General features: G+C 46.4%; 1 protein-coding gene across 4 annotated transcripts in view; it reads left to right on the top strand.

The window, feature by feature from the left end:
* Positions 1-13,350, top strand: part of SDK1 (sidekick cell adhesion molecule 1) — a 430,408-nt gene that overhangs the window by 405,098 nt on the left and 11,960 nt on the right. For 2 of the 4 annotated variants that reach the window (XM_060684054.2, XM_087878657.1), the window contains 3 exons: positions 7,890-8,054; positions 8,810-8,947; positions 12,138-12,258. In XM_060684054.2, coding sequence (XP_060540037.2) covers positions 7,890-8,054; positions 8,810-8,947; positions 12,138-12,258 — 424 coding nt within the window. Of the gene's footprint in view, positions 1-7,889; positions 8,055-8,809; positions 8,948-12,086; positions 12,259-13,350 lie in introns of all 4 variants that reach the window. The other 2 variants (XM_060684053.2, XM_087878656.1) reach the window with 1 other exon arrangement.

Here is a 13,350-nt window from a genome sequence, read left to right as displayed (position 1 = left end):
CCTCACTAAGGATTAAGTCTACCTTACTTCTCTGATACCAAGACAAACCCTCCCCCCACCCCAGAGGTGGGCTTCAAAACTTTTAGCAAGGGGTTCTCTGCCAAATTGCTGAGTGGGCGTGGCCATGGTGGGCATGGCCTAGTCAGCCTCCTGCACCACGGAGGGGGCCCCTTTTTTGCCCTCCTGGGGCTCTGGAGGCTTTCCTCAAGCCTCCAGGAGGGCGAAAACGGCCTCCCCAGGCTCTGGAGGCCCTCTGGAGGCTGGAAACGGGCCAATTTCCAGCCTTCCTGAACTTCCGGTAGGTCCGTTTTTTTGCCCTCCCCGAGCCTCCGTGCGCGGTCTGCACTTACCTGCATCCAAAACGGGCTGTTTAGGGACTCCTGGGCGGGGCTGGGCCAGCCAGGAGTGGGATTTGGGGGTTCTCTGAACTGCACAGAATCTTAGCTAGAGGTTCTCCCGAACCCCTGCGAACCCCCAGCAGCCCCACCCCTGCCCCACCCTTATTAAAACATCCCCTTCGCTGCCTCTTATTGTCCGTTCTTGGGCTGCCTTCACCGTTCCTCTCCTCACCCCTCACATTATCCCCACTAATGGAGAAGGCTGCCGATTCCCCCTTCTTGCTGAGAGCAGCTGTTTTTCCATCCGAGCGCTTTATCTCGGCTACTCCATTATTTTTCTCTTAATTTCCAGAATGTAGCTCTGATAACAGTTTTCACAACCAAGTTAATGAAACATGCTTAGCATTCGAGGATCACCCTTTCCAGCCCCCCCCCCCACAACCCTCCTTCTTCCCTTCCTCTCCCGTCCACCAGTCACTGGAGCTTGTAACCCACTTTTTCATCCATTTAAATTAATTAATGTTCTGAATAAAACAAGACTATCTGAGGGTGGCCCATCCATCATAACAAAACGAAGGGAGATTTAAGCTTCAGGGTTGGGATTTTTTTTCCCTCCCGTAGAAGCATTTTGCTCTTCTCTTGGTCCAATTCATTTCCATGAAACTTGCCCAAGAAAATGTCTCAAGACAGATATTAATTAGGAAACTCAGGAACTTATATTGTGGGATCCTTCTGCATTTTAAAGCCACGGTGGCGCAGTGGTGAGAGCGCAGTACTGCAGGCTACTTCTGCTGACTGATGGCTGCCTGCAATTTGGCAGTTCAAATCTCACCAGGCTCAAAGTTGACTCAGCCTTCCATCCTTCCGAGGTGGGTAAAATGAGGACCCAGATTGTTGGGGGCAATAAACTGACTCTGTAAAGTGCTTAGAGAGGGCTGTAAAGCACTATGAAGTGGTGTATAAGTCTGGTATAGCTTGGGAAGGAAGGAAGGAAGGAAGGAAGGAAGGAAGGAAGGAAGGAAGGAAGGAAGGAAGGAAGGAAGGAAGGAAGGAAGGAAGGAAGGAAGGAAGGGGGATAGGGAGGGGAAGGAAGGAAGGAAGGAAGGAAGGAAGGAAGGAAGGGGGATAGGGAGGGGAAGGAAGGAAGGAAGGGGGATAGGGAAAGGAAGGGAAGGGAAGGAAGGAAGGAAGGAAGGGGGATAGGGAGAGGAAGGAAGGAAGGAAGGAAGGAAGGAAGGAAGGAAGGAAGGAAGGAAGGAAGGAAGGAAGGAAGGGGGATAGGGAGGGGAAGGAAGGAAGGGGGATAGGGAGGGGAAGGAAGGAAGGGGGATAGGGAGGGGAAGGAAGGAAGGAAGGAAAGAAGGAAGGAAGGAAGGAAGGGGGATAGGGAGGGGCAGGGCGCATTGAATTATGGGTCTGGGCATGCACGTGTGACCCCCCCCCCTCCACTGTTGGCACGCATTGACAAAAAGCTTAGCCATCTCTGGTCTATAACAACTTGCCACGGCCAACTCGCTCAACTGGGAGAGCTCGCCACAGGACAAGAGTTATACTAACATCAAAGAAATGTGGGAATAGCATCACTAAGGGTGCAAAAGGAGGGACAGAATGAAATGTACACGACAAGAATTAAAATATTTATTTTAAATAATTAAATTGAATTATTAAATTGTCCCACGGTGTCGACTTGGCCGTGTCGACTCGGCTGCGGCGAGTTGTCCCGTTCCACTTTATCCATATTTAAACATCCTGCTGTTACTTTAGGGCAGCGTTTCTCAAACTTGTCAGTTTTAAGATATATGGACTTCAACTCCCAGAATTCCCCAGCCACCCCGGCTGGGGAATTCTGGGAGTTGAAGTCCACATATCTTACAGTTGCCAAGTTTGAGAACCACTGCTTTAGCCTTCTCAGTTGCCATCTATCATAGGCCCCGTTACTCTAAACATTCAATGCCAGCAACTTATTTCTTTCCTCCCAGCCCAAAACAATAGATCCATATGGATTGATAGAACAGACAAAATATGTCCCTGTTTCCCACCTCTCCATCCCCATGTAGCAGGAAAGATCTAGATTTCTTCCAAATGCTGAGTGTTTTGGTAGGGTTCCTCTCCTTTTATTCATCATTCCTTTAGAGCTCAACTTGGCGTCTCTGCCCTCAAGGAAAGACGCCCCCGTCTGCTCTTTCCCCTAGCATTCTTATCACTTCCATTTATTCCATTTCAAACATGGACCTAAACCAGCTGACGTCGGTCAGTTCAAAGCAAGGTCTTCGGTTGCCCAGCGTGTCTCTCCCCGAGGACCATTTTTTTCCCTTCGTTTCTTCCCCTGGATGACAGGCAGGTGTCACGTCAACAGCTCGTCAGCCTTCGTTTGGCATCTTTGCCCTTCTGATGGTCGGGGCTGCGGTTTCACCTCCTTAAAAATAAATTCACATTTTTCACGTGCTTCTCTTGGGCTCCTTTCAGGAGGAGCCTTCTGTTAAGGCTCAGCTGCCGACGTCGACTGGCACGCGACCAAGGCCACGTCTTGCAGCATGACCCTTGCCACGCTCATACCCAGGACGGGGGAAATGCCAACGGTGGCAAGACAGACATAAAAATGGCAGGTTTCCATCAACTCTACCTCTAAGGTGGAATGAATTAATCAGTGACGTCCACCCTGTCAGGTCCTGAAGCCGCGGTGGTTTGACTGACAGTGTGATTCAGCCCACGGCAACGATTAATTGTCCGTGAAATCGCACTCTTGCGTTGGTGCAGCGTCTGTTCTAACACCTGCGACTCACAGAACCACTGATCACACACACACACACACACACACACACACACACACACACCGGAAGGATAAAACCTGAAGGTAGAGAAGTTAGGCCTTGCGAGCTGTAGGAAGAACCACAAATGGTCCCTCAGGTCTTCTTCAGGATCCAGAGGTAGCCATACAGAAGCAATGCTTCCTTTCCTACTTCTACAGTTAGAGTCAAATCAATAGGATAGAAAGCTAAATTATGATAAAGATTAATGAGTTAACAGAAGCATATATTCCTCCCCACAGCAAAGAGAAGCAGAGATGGTCAAATCGATTCTTAGAAGAGATCTAACTTTTGTTTCTGTTTTGAAATTGCTTCCGAATTTTGTATTTGCAATGGGGGGGAAAATTGACGTTTTGCTTTTGCTTTTGTTAACTAGAAATGGCTTGTACATACTGTTGTATAAAAGCAAAAAAGTTGTGGCTGTAATGCTGTTGTCTTCTACTGTGCTAAAGAGGGTCGGAAGTTGGTGCCTTTTTCTTTCCTTTTGTAGCAACACCACCTGTGTAGCGATAGATTTTTTCTTTTTTTAAAAAAAGTAGTTATTCCCCTTAATCTCGGCTTTCCAAATAAATGTGGCCAATCCAAGCCTATAGGAAAAGCAGACAAGGGGACAGATGTTTCTAAACAGAAAAGCAATTGAAAGCAATTCTCTTGCAACCCCATAACCAGCTGGGCTGCATCTCACAGTACATTAAGCAAGAATTGATGGGGAGTAACAGCACCTATTTTGGGGGGCGTATGATTTACCAGGGCAAGCTTTCTTTTCCCTCAACATTAACACACACACACACACACACACACACACACACACACACACACACACACCTTCAGTTACCGTGTTTCCCCGAAAATAAGACCCTGTCTTATATATTTTTTTTGAACCCTGAAATAAGCGCTTGGCCTTATTGCCATGTGCTCAAAAGCCCGATTGGGTTTATTATCAGGGGATGTCTTATTTTGGGAGTAGTATATTCTACTACATATAAATACAGCCATAGTACATACTACTAGGCCAATAGTACCGTGTTTCCCTGAAAATAAGACCCTGTCTTATATATTTTTTTGAACCCTGAAATAAGCACTTGGCCTTATCGCCATGCTCTCAAAAGCCCGATTGGGCTTATTATCAGGGTATGTCTTATTTTGGGGAAAACAGCATATTAGTCTTCCGCATGCAAGCCTCCTGATCAGGATACAGGAAATCGCCAACCAACCTGGAGAATCCAGAAAAGACCTACTTCATGCTCCTTGGGGTAGATCTAGAAAAGAAAAGCCTCCTTTTCCAGAATTGTTTTCCAACCTTTTGGGATGAATCCCTTGGAGGAGGAACATTCATTGCGATAGCTTACCTTGACGGAAAGCTGCACTGAGTTACAAAAGGAATTATAATGCTGTCTTGAGCATTCAACCCTTTGATGGGGAAATGGATGTTGGGTGGAAGAGGAAGGAAGGAAAGAAGGAAGGAAGGAAGGAAAGAAGGAAGGAAGGAAGGGGGATAGGGAGGGGAAGGAAGGAAGGAAGGAAGGAAGGAAGGAAGGAAGGAAGGAAGGAACAAAGGGAGGGAGGGAGGGGGATAGGGAGGGGAAGGGAAGGAAGGAAGAAAGGAAGGAAGGAAGGGGGAAGGGAGGAAAGAAGGAAGGAAGGGGAATAGGGAGAGGAAGGAAGGAGGGAGGGAGGGAGGAAGGAAGGAAGGAAGGAAGGAAGGAAGGAAGGAAGGAAGGAAGGAAGGAAGGAAGGAAGGAAGGAGCCATAACTGTATGTGTCCGCTTTGGAAGCTGACAGCATGTATGCTTCATGAGAGGTTTGAAACCAACCAAATTCTGGCACGAGAATAGTAGGATGGACCTAAAGTAGCAGGATGTTTTTTTCTCCATGGATGGTCAGAAGAAAGATAAGATGGACCATACCTGAATCTCATTTGGAAAACTCAGAAAAATTTACCTAGGAAGACAGGACCCATATGATAAAAGAGGATGCCTTAGCAGAAAACCGTGACCATCCCAAAGGTGCTTTTCCAAAAGGACTTCCTTGGGTTTTTCCTTGAAAACGTTCTGCTTCTCCTCCAAGAAGCTTCTTCAGCTCTTCAGTTTCTTGGATGAGAAGCGAAACATTTTCAAAAAAAAAAAAAAAACATCAAAAACTATCCTGTTGCCTTTTGGAAAAAATCACCTTTGGGACACAACCATGACTAGGATGATTGAGCATCTCCATTGACGTCAAACCGAGACAGTGTTTCTCAACCATGGCAACTTCAAGATGTGTGGCCTTCAACTCCTACCATTCTCCAGCCAGCTCTGAGAGTCCCTGTTAAATAGCAGTATCAAATTGCCTTGAAAGAAATCTGAAGAGAAGACCTGAAGAGGTTCAGGTCAAAACGCGAACCGTCTGCTAGCAGAACTGATAAATTTTTTCCCCCAGGCAATTGTAATTCTCTCTCCCTCCCCCACTACTGACAAGTGGTTGTTCTTGAACCATGGATTTAGCCACTGCAACGATTTCTGGAGGCTTTTCTCATAGTTCCCACCACCAGAATGTTGTTTTTATCAAAGGTTAGAAAGATGCCACCCACCCACCCACAACCCTAATTTGAAATTCTCCTCCATGAGTTGTGGCCCGTCAGCAGCCTGGGCAGCTAGTAGCTGATTCAGACAGCGAGGAGGCTGGTGTGGTGCTGCGCCAACAACCTGGGCAGCTGGCACTCGAGTCAGACAATGAGGAGGCTGGAGAAGATGTGGTGCCAGAGGCGGGGACTCAGCCAGGGCCTTCAGAACCTCCAGAAGCTTCCATGGGTGAAGAGGAAGAAGAGGAGGAGCCTCTTCTCAATGCACGAGCGCGCAGAGCTGCCAAAAGGCAGGAGTGGCTCCTCAGGAGGAGGCCTCCTCGAGAGTAAGGCTTGGGGCCAATTGACCACTCCCTTAGCCTATTTAAGGAAGGACAACGACTGAGGCAATTTGCAGGGAACAACTTCGTTCACTCTCCTTCGCGTCCTGATCTTAGTTCTCTGCAAATTGCTTCTGGGCTTTCTGCCAACCATAGTAAGATTACGATTATTTATTCTTTGGATTCTTGTAGGCTGTTAAGAAAATTAATTAACAGCCTTTATTTGAAAAAAGACTGATTTAATTTAGTAAACTAAGGTTTGTACAGACTTTGTGTGTGCTGCGTTCTTTGGGGTCCGTAGCTGGGGCAGAACACAACGTTTCCTGCGACAGCCCTATGTGTTACAAGGATCTAGCGCTGAATAAAACGAGCCACCCCGTTTATTTCTTTGCAAGCGCTCTGAACTATCGGCTCTGTCGCTACCTCTCCGTCCTCTGCCTCTCAAAGTAAATAAAACTCTCGGCTTCCTTTATTACCCTTGTAAAATTATTTATTAAAAGCTCCCGTCTTTTATTTGATCCTCTGCATTCGCACGGAGACCTATCCCAACGTGGAGGGGGTGGCATTTGGCTGAATTTATGATCCGTTGCTTGCAAATCCGCTGTGGATTTTCAGAGGAGAAATTATCTGCTCCCTCATGAGGTTGCACTGCTAAAAGGTGGCTGGGTTTTCAGTTCCCAGCCCACCGCCTCATCGTTGGGGGCTTGCCAAATACCATCATCAAACAATAGGCAATGGAGAGCGTATTAATCAATGTCACCGGTGCTCAGAACCTAATACCTTTCTGGGCTGAAATTTATGGGCAGCCAACTTTAGAGACACATGAATCAGGTTTTTCTGCTACTGCAAAGAACAGAACAGGTAAAAGACTATGAGAGAAAAGGGTTCCAGATAATTTGTCTCAAGTCCAATGAAAGGTTATTTCAGGGGTTTTAGAAAGCACTTCATGGACCTCTGGAGACTCTTGATTATTTATTTATGTGTTTGTGGGGTCCCTGGTACTCTCCGAGCTTGGTGGTTTTCTTGTAGACATTTCATTACCTGACTAGGTAACATAATCAATGCTAGAAGGGAGTGGGGCTTGCTTTTATTTTTATATACTGGGAGCGTGCCTGTCAGAGTTGGTGGAAGTGTTCTTGGTGGTTTCTTGATTAGGCTGTGGTTTATTGTTAGCTTGTTTGTCTGAATTGGTAGTTCCTTAATTAGAGTATTGTTTATGTCAGGGTTCCAACGGATGCCCTAATTAAATCATGAGCCTCGAGCCAAGCTTCAAAAGAAATCCAGTTATTTATTAGGAGCTTCATGTCGGCATGTTCCAAGTGAAGCCAACTCTGACCCCACATAATTTACGGCAAGGGCTTGACCCTGTTTCTCTCCTCCCCCCCAGGGTGTGTCATCAGTCACATTCGCCAATGGAGCAATTTTGCGGGTTGTAGAGATCACTCCCCTCCGACTGCTGTGGGTAACCGTGGGAGACAGCCCTGAGAGAGATATGTCTGGAATGTGCTTTTTTTTTTTTTTTTGGCTGCCGTGCTGCTTTATCGTTTTCCCATCCTCCTTGCCTATGGCAACTCGAGAGCAGGCCAGGGATGCTTTGCAAGTTGACAGTTTACTTCTTGGTTGTTGGTCTAGTGAAGGAGTCTCAAAAATTGACAACTTTAAGCCTTGTGGACTTCAACTCCACAGAATTCCTCAGCCAGTTGTAGAAGTTGAAGTCCACAAGTCTTAAAATTGCCAAGTTTGGACACCCCTAGCTTAAATGTTAAATTTGGTATTAATCTCTGCTCATAATGAAGTTGGGGTAAGCCATGTGAAATGATCAGAAGTAACCACCAAACTTCCTCATTCTTTGCTGCTTTTGTAGATGAAGGTGTGTGGGACCTGTTTGTGAAGAACATCCCACGGAGTGCCACATCCTACACGGTCAGCCTGGGCCAGCTGAAAGAAGGAGTAAGCTATCAGTTCCGAGTGGTGGCGGTGAATGAGTTTGGATATGGAGAACCCAGTGCAGCTTCTGTAGCCATCTCAGGTTGGTAAACTCCATTCAGCATTCCCTTGGACATGTGGAGAAGTCTTTATTTGTGCAGGGTTGACATTGGGACACTCGACTTGCCTCCAGAAGTTGTGGATGCTCCAATGCTGTAGGTTTTTAAGAAGAGATTGGACAATCATTATTCTGAAATGGTATAGGGCTTCCTGCTTGAGCAGAGGGTTGGATTAGGAGACTTCCAAGATCCTTTCCAACTTTGTATTCTCTTCTTCTGAGTAGAAGAGCAGACAGGTGTCAGGGTTCCAAGTAACACCCCCAATGAAATAAACCTCTGAGGCTTAAGTTTCCTCAAAGTTACATTTTATTAGAGATGTCACATTGGCACATCTGGGAAAATCCGAATCTGAAAGTTTCCAGGTTTTCCCCACCCAACACCCACAAGTCCATCACATGGTCCAATCAAACATCGTCCCAACCGGAGAGTCCTTCCAGATCCAGCCTTCCAGGTGCAGGGCAAGATGTCCTTGACTCTCTGAGAAAGGAATGTTATTATACAATCCCCCCTCCCAGTTTCCCACAATAGTAAACGCGGCAGGTCTGAAGGCCTAATGCAAAAGGTGGCTTCCAGATCTAACAGGTCACTGTATGCTTTCTGTGAGTTCCTCCCATGCGTGCCCTTCAAAATAAATCGATGTTCCCAAAAGAAAGCAAGAGAGGCCTCAATGAGGTGAGATGGGGCAAACTTGAGTGTTCCAGAGCTGATCCCTCAACCGGTTGGTCCTTCTTCCCTACAGCTCACACGGAATCTCCTTTCTACGAAGAGTGGTGGTTCTTGCTCGTGGTGGCCCTCTGCAGCCTCATTCTCATCCTGATGGTCATCTTTGCGTTGATCTTACACAACCAGACCAAGAAGTACCGAGACAACAACACAGGTGAGCTGTTCCTCTCCATCCACCCCCCCCCCTTGGAGCCTTGGACCCTCCCAGCCTGTGACAAGCCAAAAAATAATATTTCCTAATCAAATCCTTGGGCCCCCTCCTGGCCTTGCCCCGGGACCGATCTCTGCCTCCAACCCTACTCAATAGCCTTTTGTCCTACGTTTCATTGGATGAAATTCCACCGCGTTGGGGGAAAAAAAATCACCCTTGCCTAGCCATGCTTCATCCCAAGTGCCTGAGTTATCGTTACTGCAGGCCGAAGTGCTTGTTTAGATTCCTTGGGTTGCCTTCTTCGTTCTTGAATGCCCTTAATAATACCTGCATGTCTACGCTTCCACCTGTCATCCAACCTTGACTCTTGGCCTCTTTCGGGGGGGGGAAGCTTAAATATTTATAGCTCAGCCCCCGGACTCTGTTTTCAGAGCTTTGCAAATCAATTGTGCGCCCTTTCCGCCTGAGACACAAAGTCCTTTCAAAAGCTGCCAATAGCACATGCCACTCCATAACCCGTGTGAGTGTGTCCATCTGTCTGTCTGTGTGACAGGCACGTTAACTCTTTGGGACTGAAAAACAGGGGGGGTTTCGTGTTCCCCCCTTCCACAAACACCAGATCTTAGAACGAGCAAGTGGCAAGCAAAACCGTGATGTTGGCCACTATGGTGTTTGGCACAGGCAGAACGAGATTTTCTGCCCGCCGTTTGTTCACGCCAGTGATAAAAACCCACACGGGAAAACTTCCTTCAGAACTCCGCAATTTGCAGCCAAAGATTTATATTCTCTCGTTCCCTTCCACCCACCACCCCCACCCCCAATAAAACCGCCTCCCCCAGGAATAAATTCACTTCTAACAAGTGTTAGTAAATCAGGTTTTATTCCCCTGGGATTGGCAATGTTTGAATGGCATGGCACTTTATCGAGCTAAATGCTATTTTCAATTCCTACGCGCCATCCACAGGCAGGCTCTCTCCGTGGAGGACAAACATGAAAGGGCAGGTCCGTCCTTCACCTTTTGCAGAAACTTTGTGGGTAGTTGTGGTAGGAGAAGTTGTGCAGAAACAACTTTCCTTGAAGTAGGGGAAGTTGATGGCAGACTGAGGACGAGAGTGTTCCTTAACGATATCGAAGTTTAGATCTCACCAAGCCTTTGGGTTTCAATTCCTGGACAGAAGCCAAATCTTATAAGTTCCAGAGAACCTGTGCAACAGAGGTGGTTTTCAGCAGGTTCTGACCAGTTCTGGAGAACCCGTAGCAGAAATTTTGAGTAGTTCAGAGAACCGGTAAATACCACCTCTGGCTGGCCCCGCCCCCATCTATTCTCTGCCTCCCGAGTCCCAGCTGATCAGGAGGATATGGGGATTTTGCAGTATCCTTCCCCCGAAGTAGGGAGGGAATGGAGATTTTACAGTATCCTTCCCCTGGAGTGGGGAGGAAATGGGGATTTTGCAGTAACCTTCCCCTGGAGTGGGGAGGAAATGGGGATTTTGCAGTGTCCTTCCCCTGCCACGCCCACCAAGCCACGCCCACAGAACTGGTAGTAAAAAAATTTGAATCCCACCACTGCTGTGCAGGATCCTGAAAGCCATTGTAGCACGGAGATCCGGCTGGGAAAACGCAGGTTTTTAATGGACAAGCGGTTGTAATAAGAGAAACCCTTCCAGGAGGACATCTAGGATGCTTTGAGGACCCACCAGATGGTCTTCAGGTGCCCCATTTTCACCCAAATGGGAAAATAGGTCATCCCACCTGAGACTTTTCAAACCCATTTTCTCCATGAGAAACCAAAAACGTCTTAACAAAAAGTTTAAGAGGGACCCTTCGGGAGAAACTTCTACTCTTTAGTTTTCAATTTTACAGGATGGTATTTTTTAAAAAACAAAAACAAAAACAATGAAAGAATGTTCCAAAATATAATTGTGCTCATCCAGTCTGAAAGGAGGTCATGACTCGTTTTACCATCTCTAAATGGAGTCCCAAGCCTCTCTCTCGCTCCAGTTTGCCTCGCATTCACCATATTTGATTCAGCGGAAGTAATATTCTTCGGTGAACGCCAGCGGATTCAGGCTGCAAAACCGTAATCCTCAAGTTACTTCCTTGGGGGCAAATCTCCCCCCAAATCGATGGAGCTTTTCTTTTAAGCTGTCTTGAACGGGGCCATGCTTTGAAAGTCTATTCTGTGGGTGTAGGACACCCAAGGTGAAAGCACCTGTTAAGTCTGAAAACATCAGTGCTTTAATCTTTGCTTTAGATTCATTGGTTAGATGAAGAAATCCATATGTCCATTGGAAAGAGTTGGGTTTTTCTCTCTCTCTCACCCCTCCCCAGAGGCCCAGACAAACGAAAACCACATGCTATATAAAAGGGGGAGAAAAAAAACATAAAGTTCCCTCAATAAAAGTTACAACTTGCCCGTAAGATTTTTGACTAATATTATAGTTTTTTTTTTCCCTTATTTATTTTCAATCCTGCAACTTCTCACAATTCTTCCATTTTTCCTATTAGCTCGGGGCCAGTTTCTAAATGGTTCTTCTAAGATAAAGACCAGGCCTTCTGCAAATGCTTGTAAATTTGTATTTTTCTTTCTTTTTTTTTTATTTCCATACCTTTTATTTCTAAGTCTTGTCTAATACATCTGTTGAACGCTTCCAATAACAAAAGTTGTCCCATCGTCTCCTACTGCTTATGTTTTTTTGAAAAAATTCAATAGGACTGGGTGTTTTGTAAATACGATTATTGGGTTAGGGATTTTTTTTTGTCTTCAGTGTGAGTTGTATTGTGTTGGGTGGGTTGCACTGAGGGAGCTCAACCAATCTCATTGTACATATGTTGTGCCCTGACAATAAAGACTTGATTTGATGATTAAGAGAAGAGCAGATAGAGCTGGGGGTGGAGTTAAGTGTGTCACCAGCTTAGCATCCTTACGTTGCCACAAATTTTCCAAATCTAGCCCCTCTTGAATTCCGCGGACCTTTATCTGGTGTCAATTTAGTGCTGATCATTAGTTGACTAGATATTTACATATAGGCATGAGCAATAAATCATCTTAACTGGAATGTGATGTGTGGTCCTGATCCTTTGTGCCTGACAGTTATCTCAAAAATGATGGGATTTTTTTCCCCTCTCTGTTTTCACCCAGAGCCAGAGAAGGGTCTACGCCTTCGCTCATTCTGTCGCCATTTGTCCCCAGGAAAAAATGTGTCCGGCGTGGAAGAATCTGTCACTCTGGATAATGGGGGGTTTACATCACTGGAGCTCAACAGCCGGCATCTCAATGTCAAAAATACTTTCTTGAAGAAGAATGGGACCAGGTGAGGTGGCACCAGAGCATCCGGAATCCAGGCAGATCCAGACAGTCTTGCTCTCAGGGTTCCGATGGATGCCCTAATTAAATCATGAGCCTCGAGCCAAGCTTCAAAAGAAATCCAGTTATTTATTAGGAGCTCCATGTCAGCACGTACCCAAATGAAGCCAACTCTGACCCCACATAATTTACGGCCCTAATCATGATCCTGTTTCCCCCCTCCCCCCCAGGGTGTGTCATCAATCACATTCGACAACGGAGCAATTTCGCAGGTTGTAGAGATCACTCCTCTCCGGCCGCTGTGGGTAACCCTGGGAGACAGCCTTGAGAAAGATATGTCTGGAATGTGCTCCTGTCTTGGGCTGCCATGTTGCTTTGCCGGCTTCTCATCCCCCTTGCCTATGGCAACTCGAGAGCAGGCCAGGGATGCTTTGCCAGTTGACATTAGGCTTAGTTATGCATATTCCCTTGGAAGGATGGGAAGATTAAAAAACAAAACTCAAGACTCTAAGCTCAAGAGCACAGCTACATGTGAAGGCTCTGTCTTCTTTGCGCTGCAGTGGGCAATCACAGCTTGCATTTATGGCTTCCTTCTTGCCTGCGGCAAAAAGTCTGCTGCAGCTGAGTTGCATCTGAGAGTCTTTGGACAAGTCAAATGAAGTGGCTGACTCTGGAGTTGTCTGCAGAACTGTAACAGACCTCTCTTCTCTAACGCAGGGTTAGGAAACTATGGCCTTTTTATGACATGGGGACTTCAACTCCCAGAATTCTTGCTGGCTCAGGAATTCTGGGAGTTGAAGTCCAACAAGTCATAAAGGGGCTATAGTTCCCCACCCCTGTTCTTGTCTGATGCGTCCGATTCACACTGTCAAATATGACAATGCTTTGAGCTTAAGCTGTTTTTTAGCTTTCCCATCAAGGCACTCAAAATATGGTCAACTCCATGAACGTTGGTGAATCACCCGAATAACTCTACGAAGGCGTAAAAGGACACAGATTTCTGTTTTGACACATGGGTCACATAGACTTGCAGGAGATTGGAAAGCTTGACTATATGACATCGATAACGTACAGCAATATAAATACTAAATGAAATTTA

Source organism: Pantherophis guttatus, chromosome 14 (genome assembly GCF_059756535.1).
Source record: "Pantherophis guttatus breed Tessera chromosome 14, ASM5975653v1, whole genome shotgun sequence".
In the NCBI taxonomy this organism is placed as follows: Eukaryota; Metazoa; Chordata; class Lepidosauria; order Squamata; family Colubridae; genus Pantherophis; species Pantherophis guttatus.
Note: the sequence above shows the minus strand (reverse complement) of the source record. Positions and strands in the feature narration are given on the sequence as shown.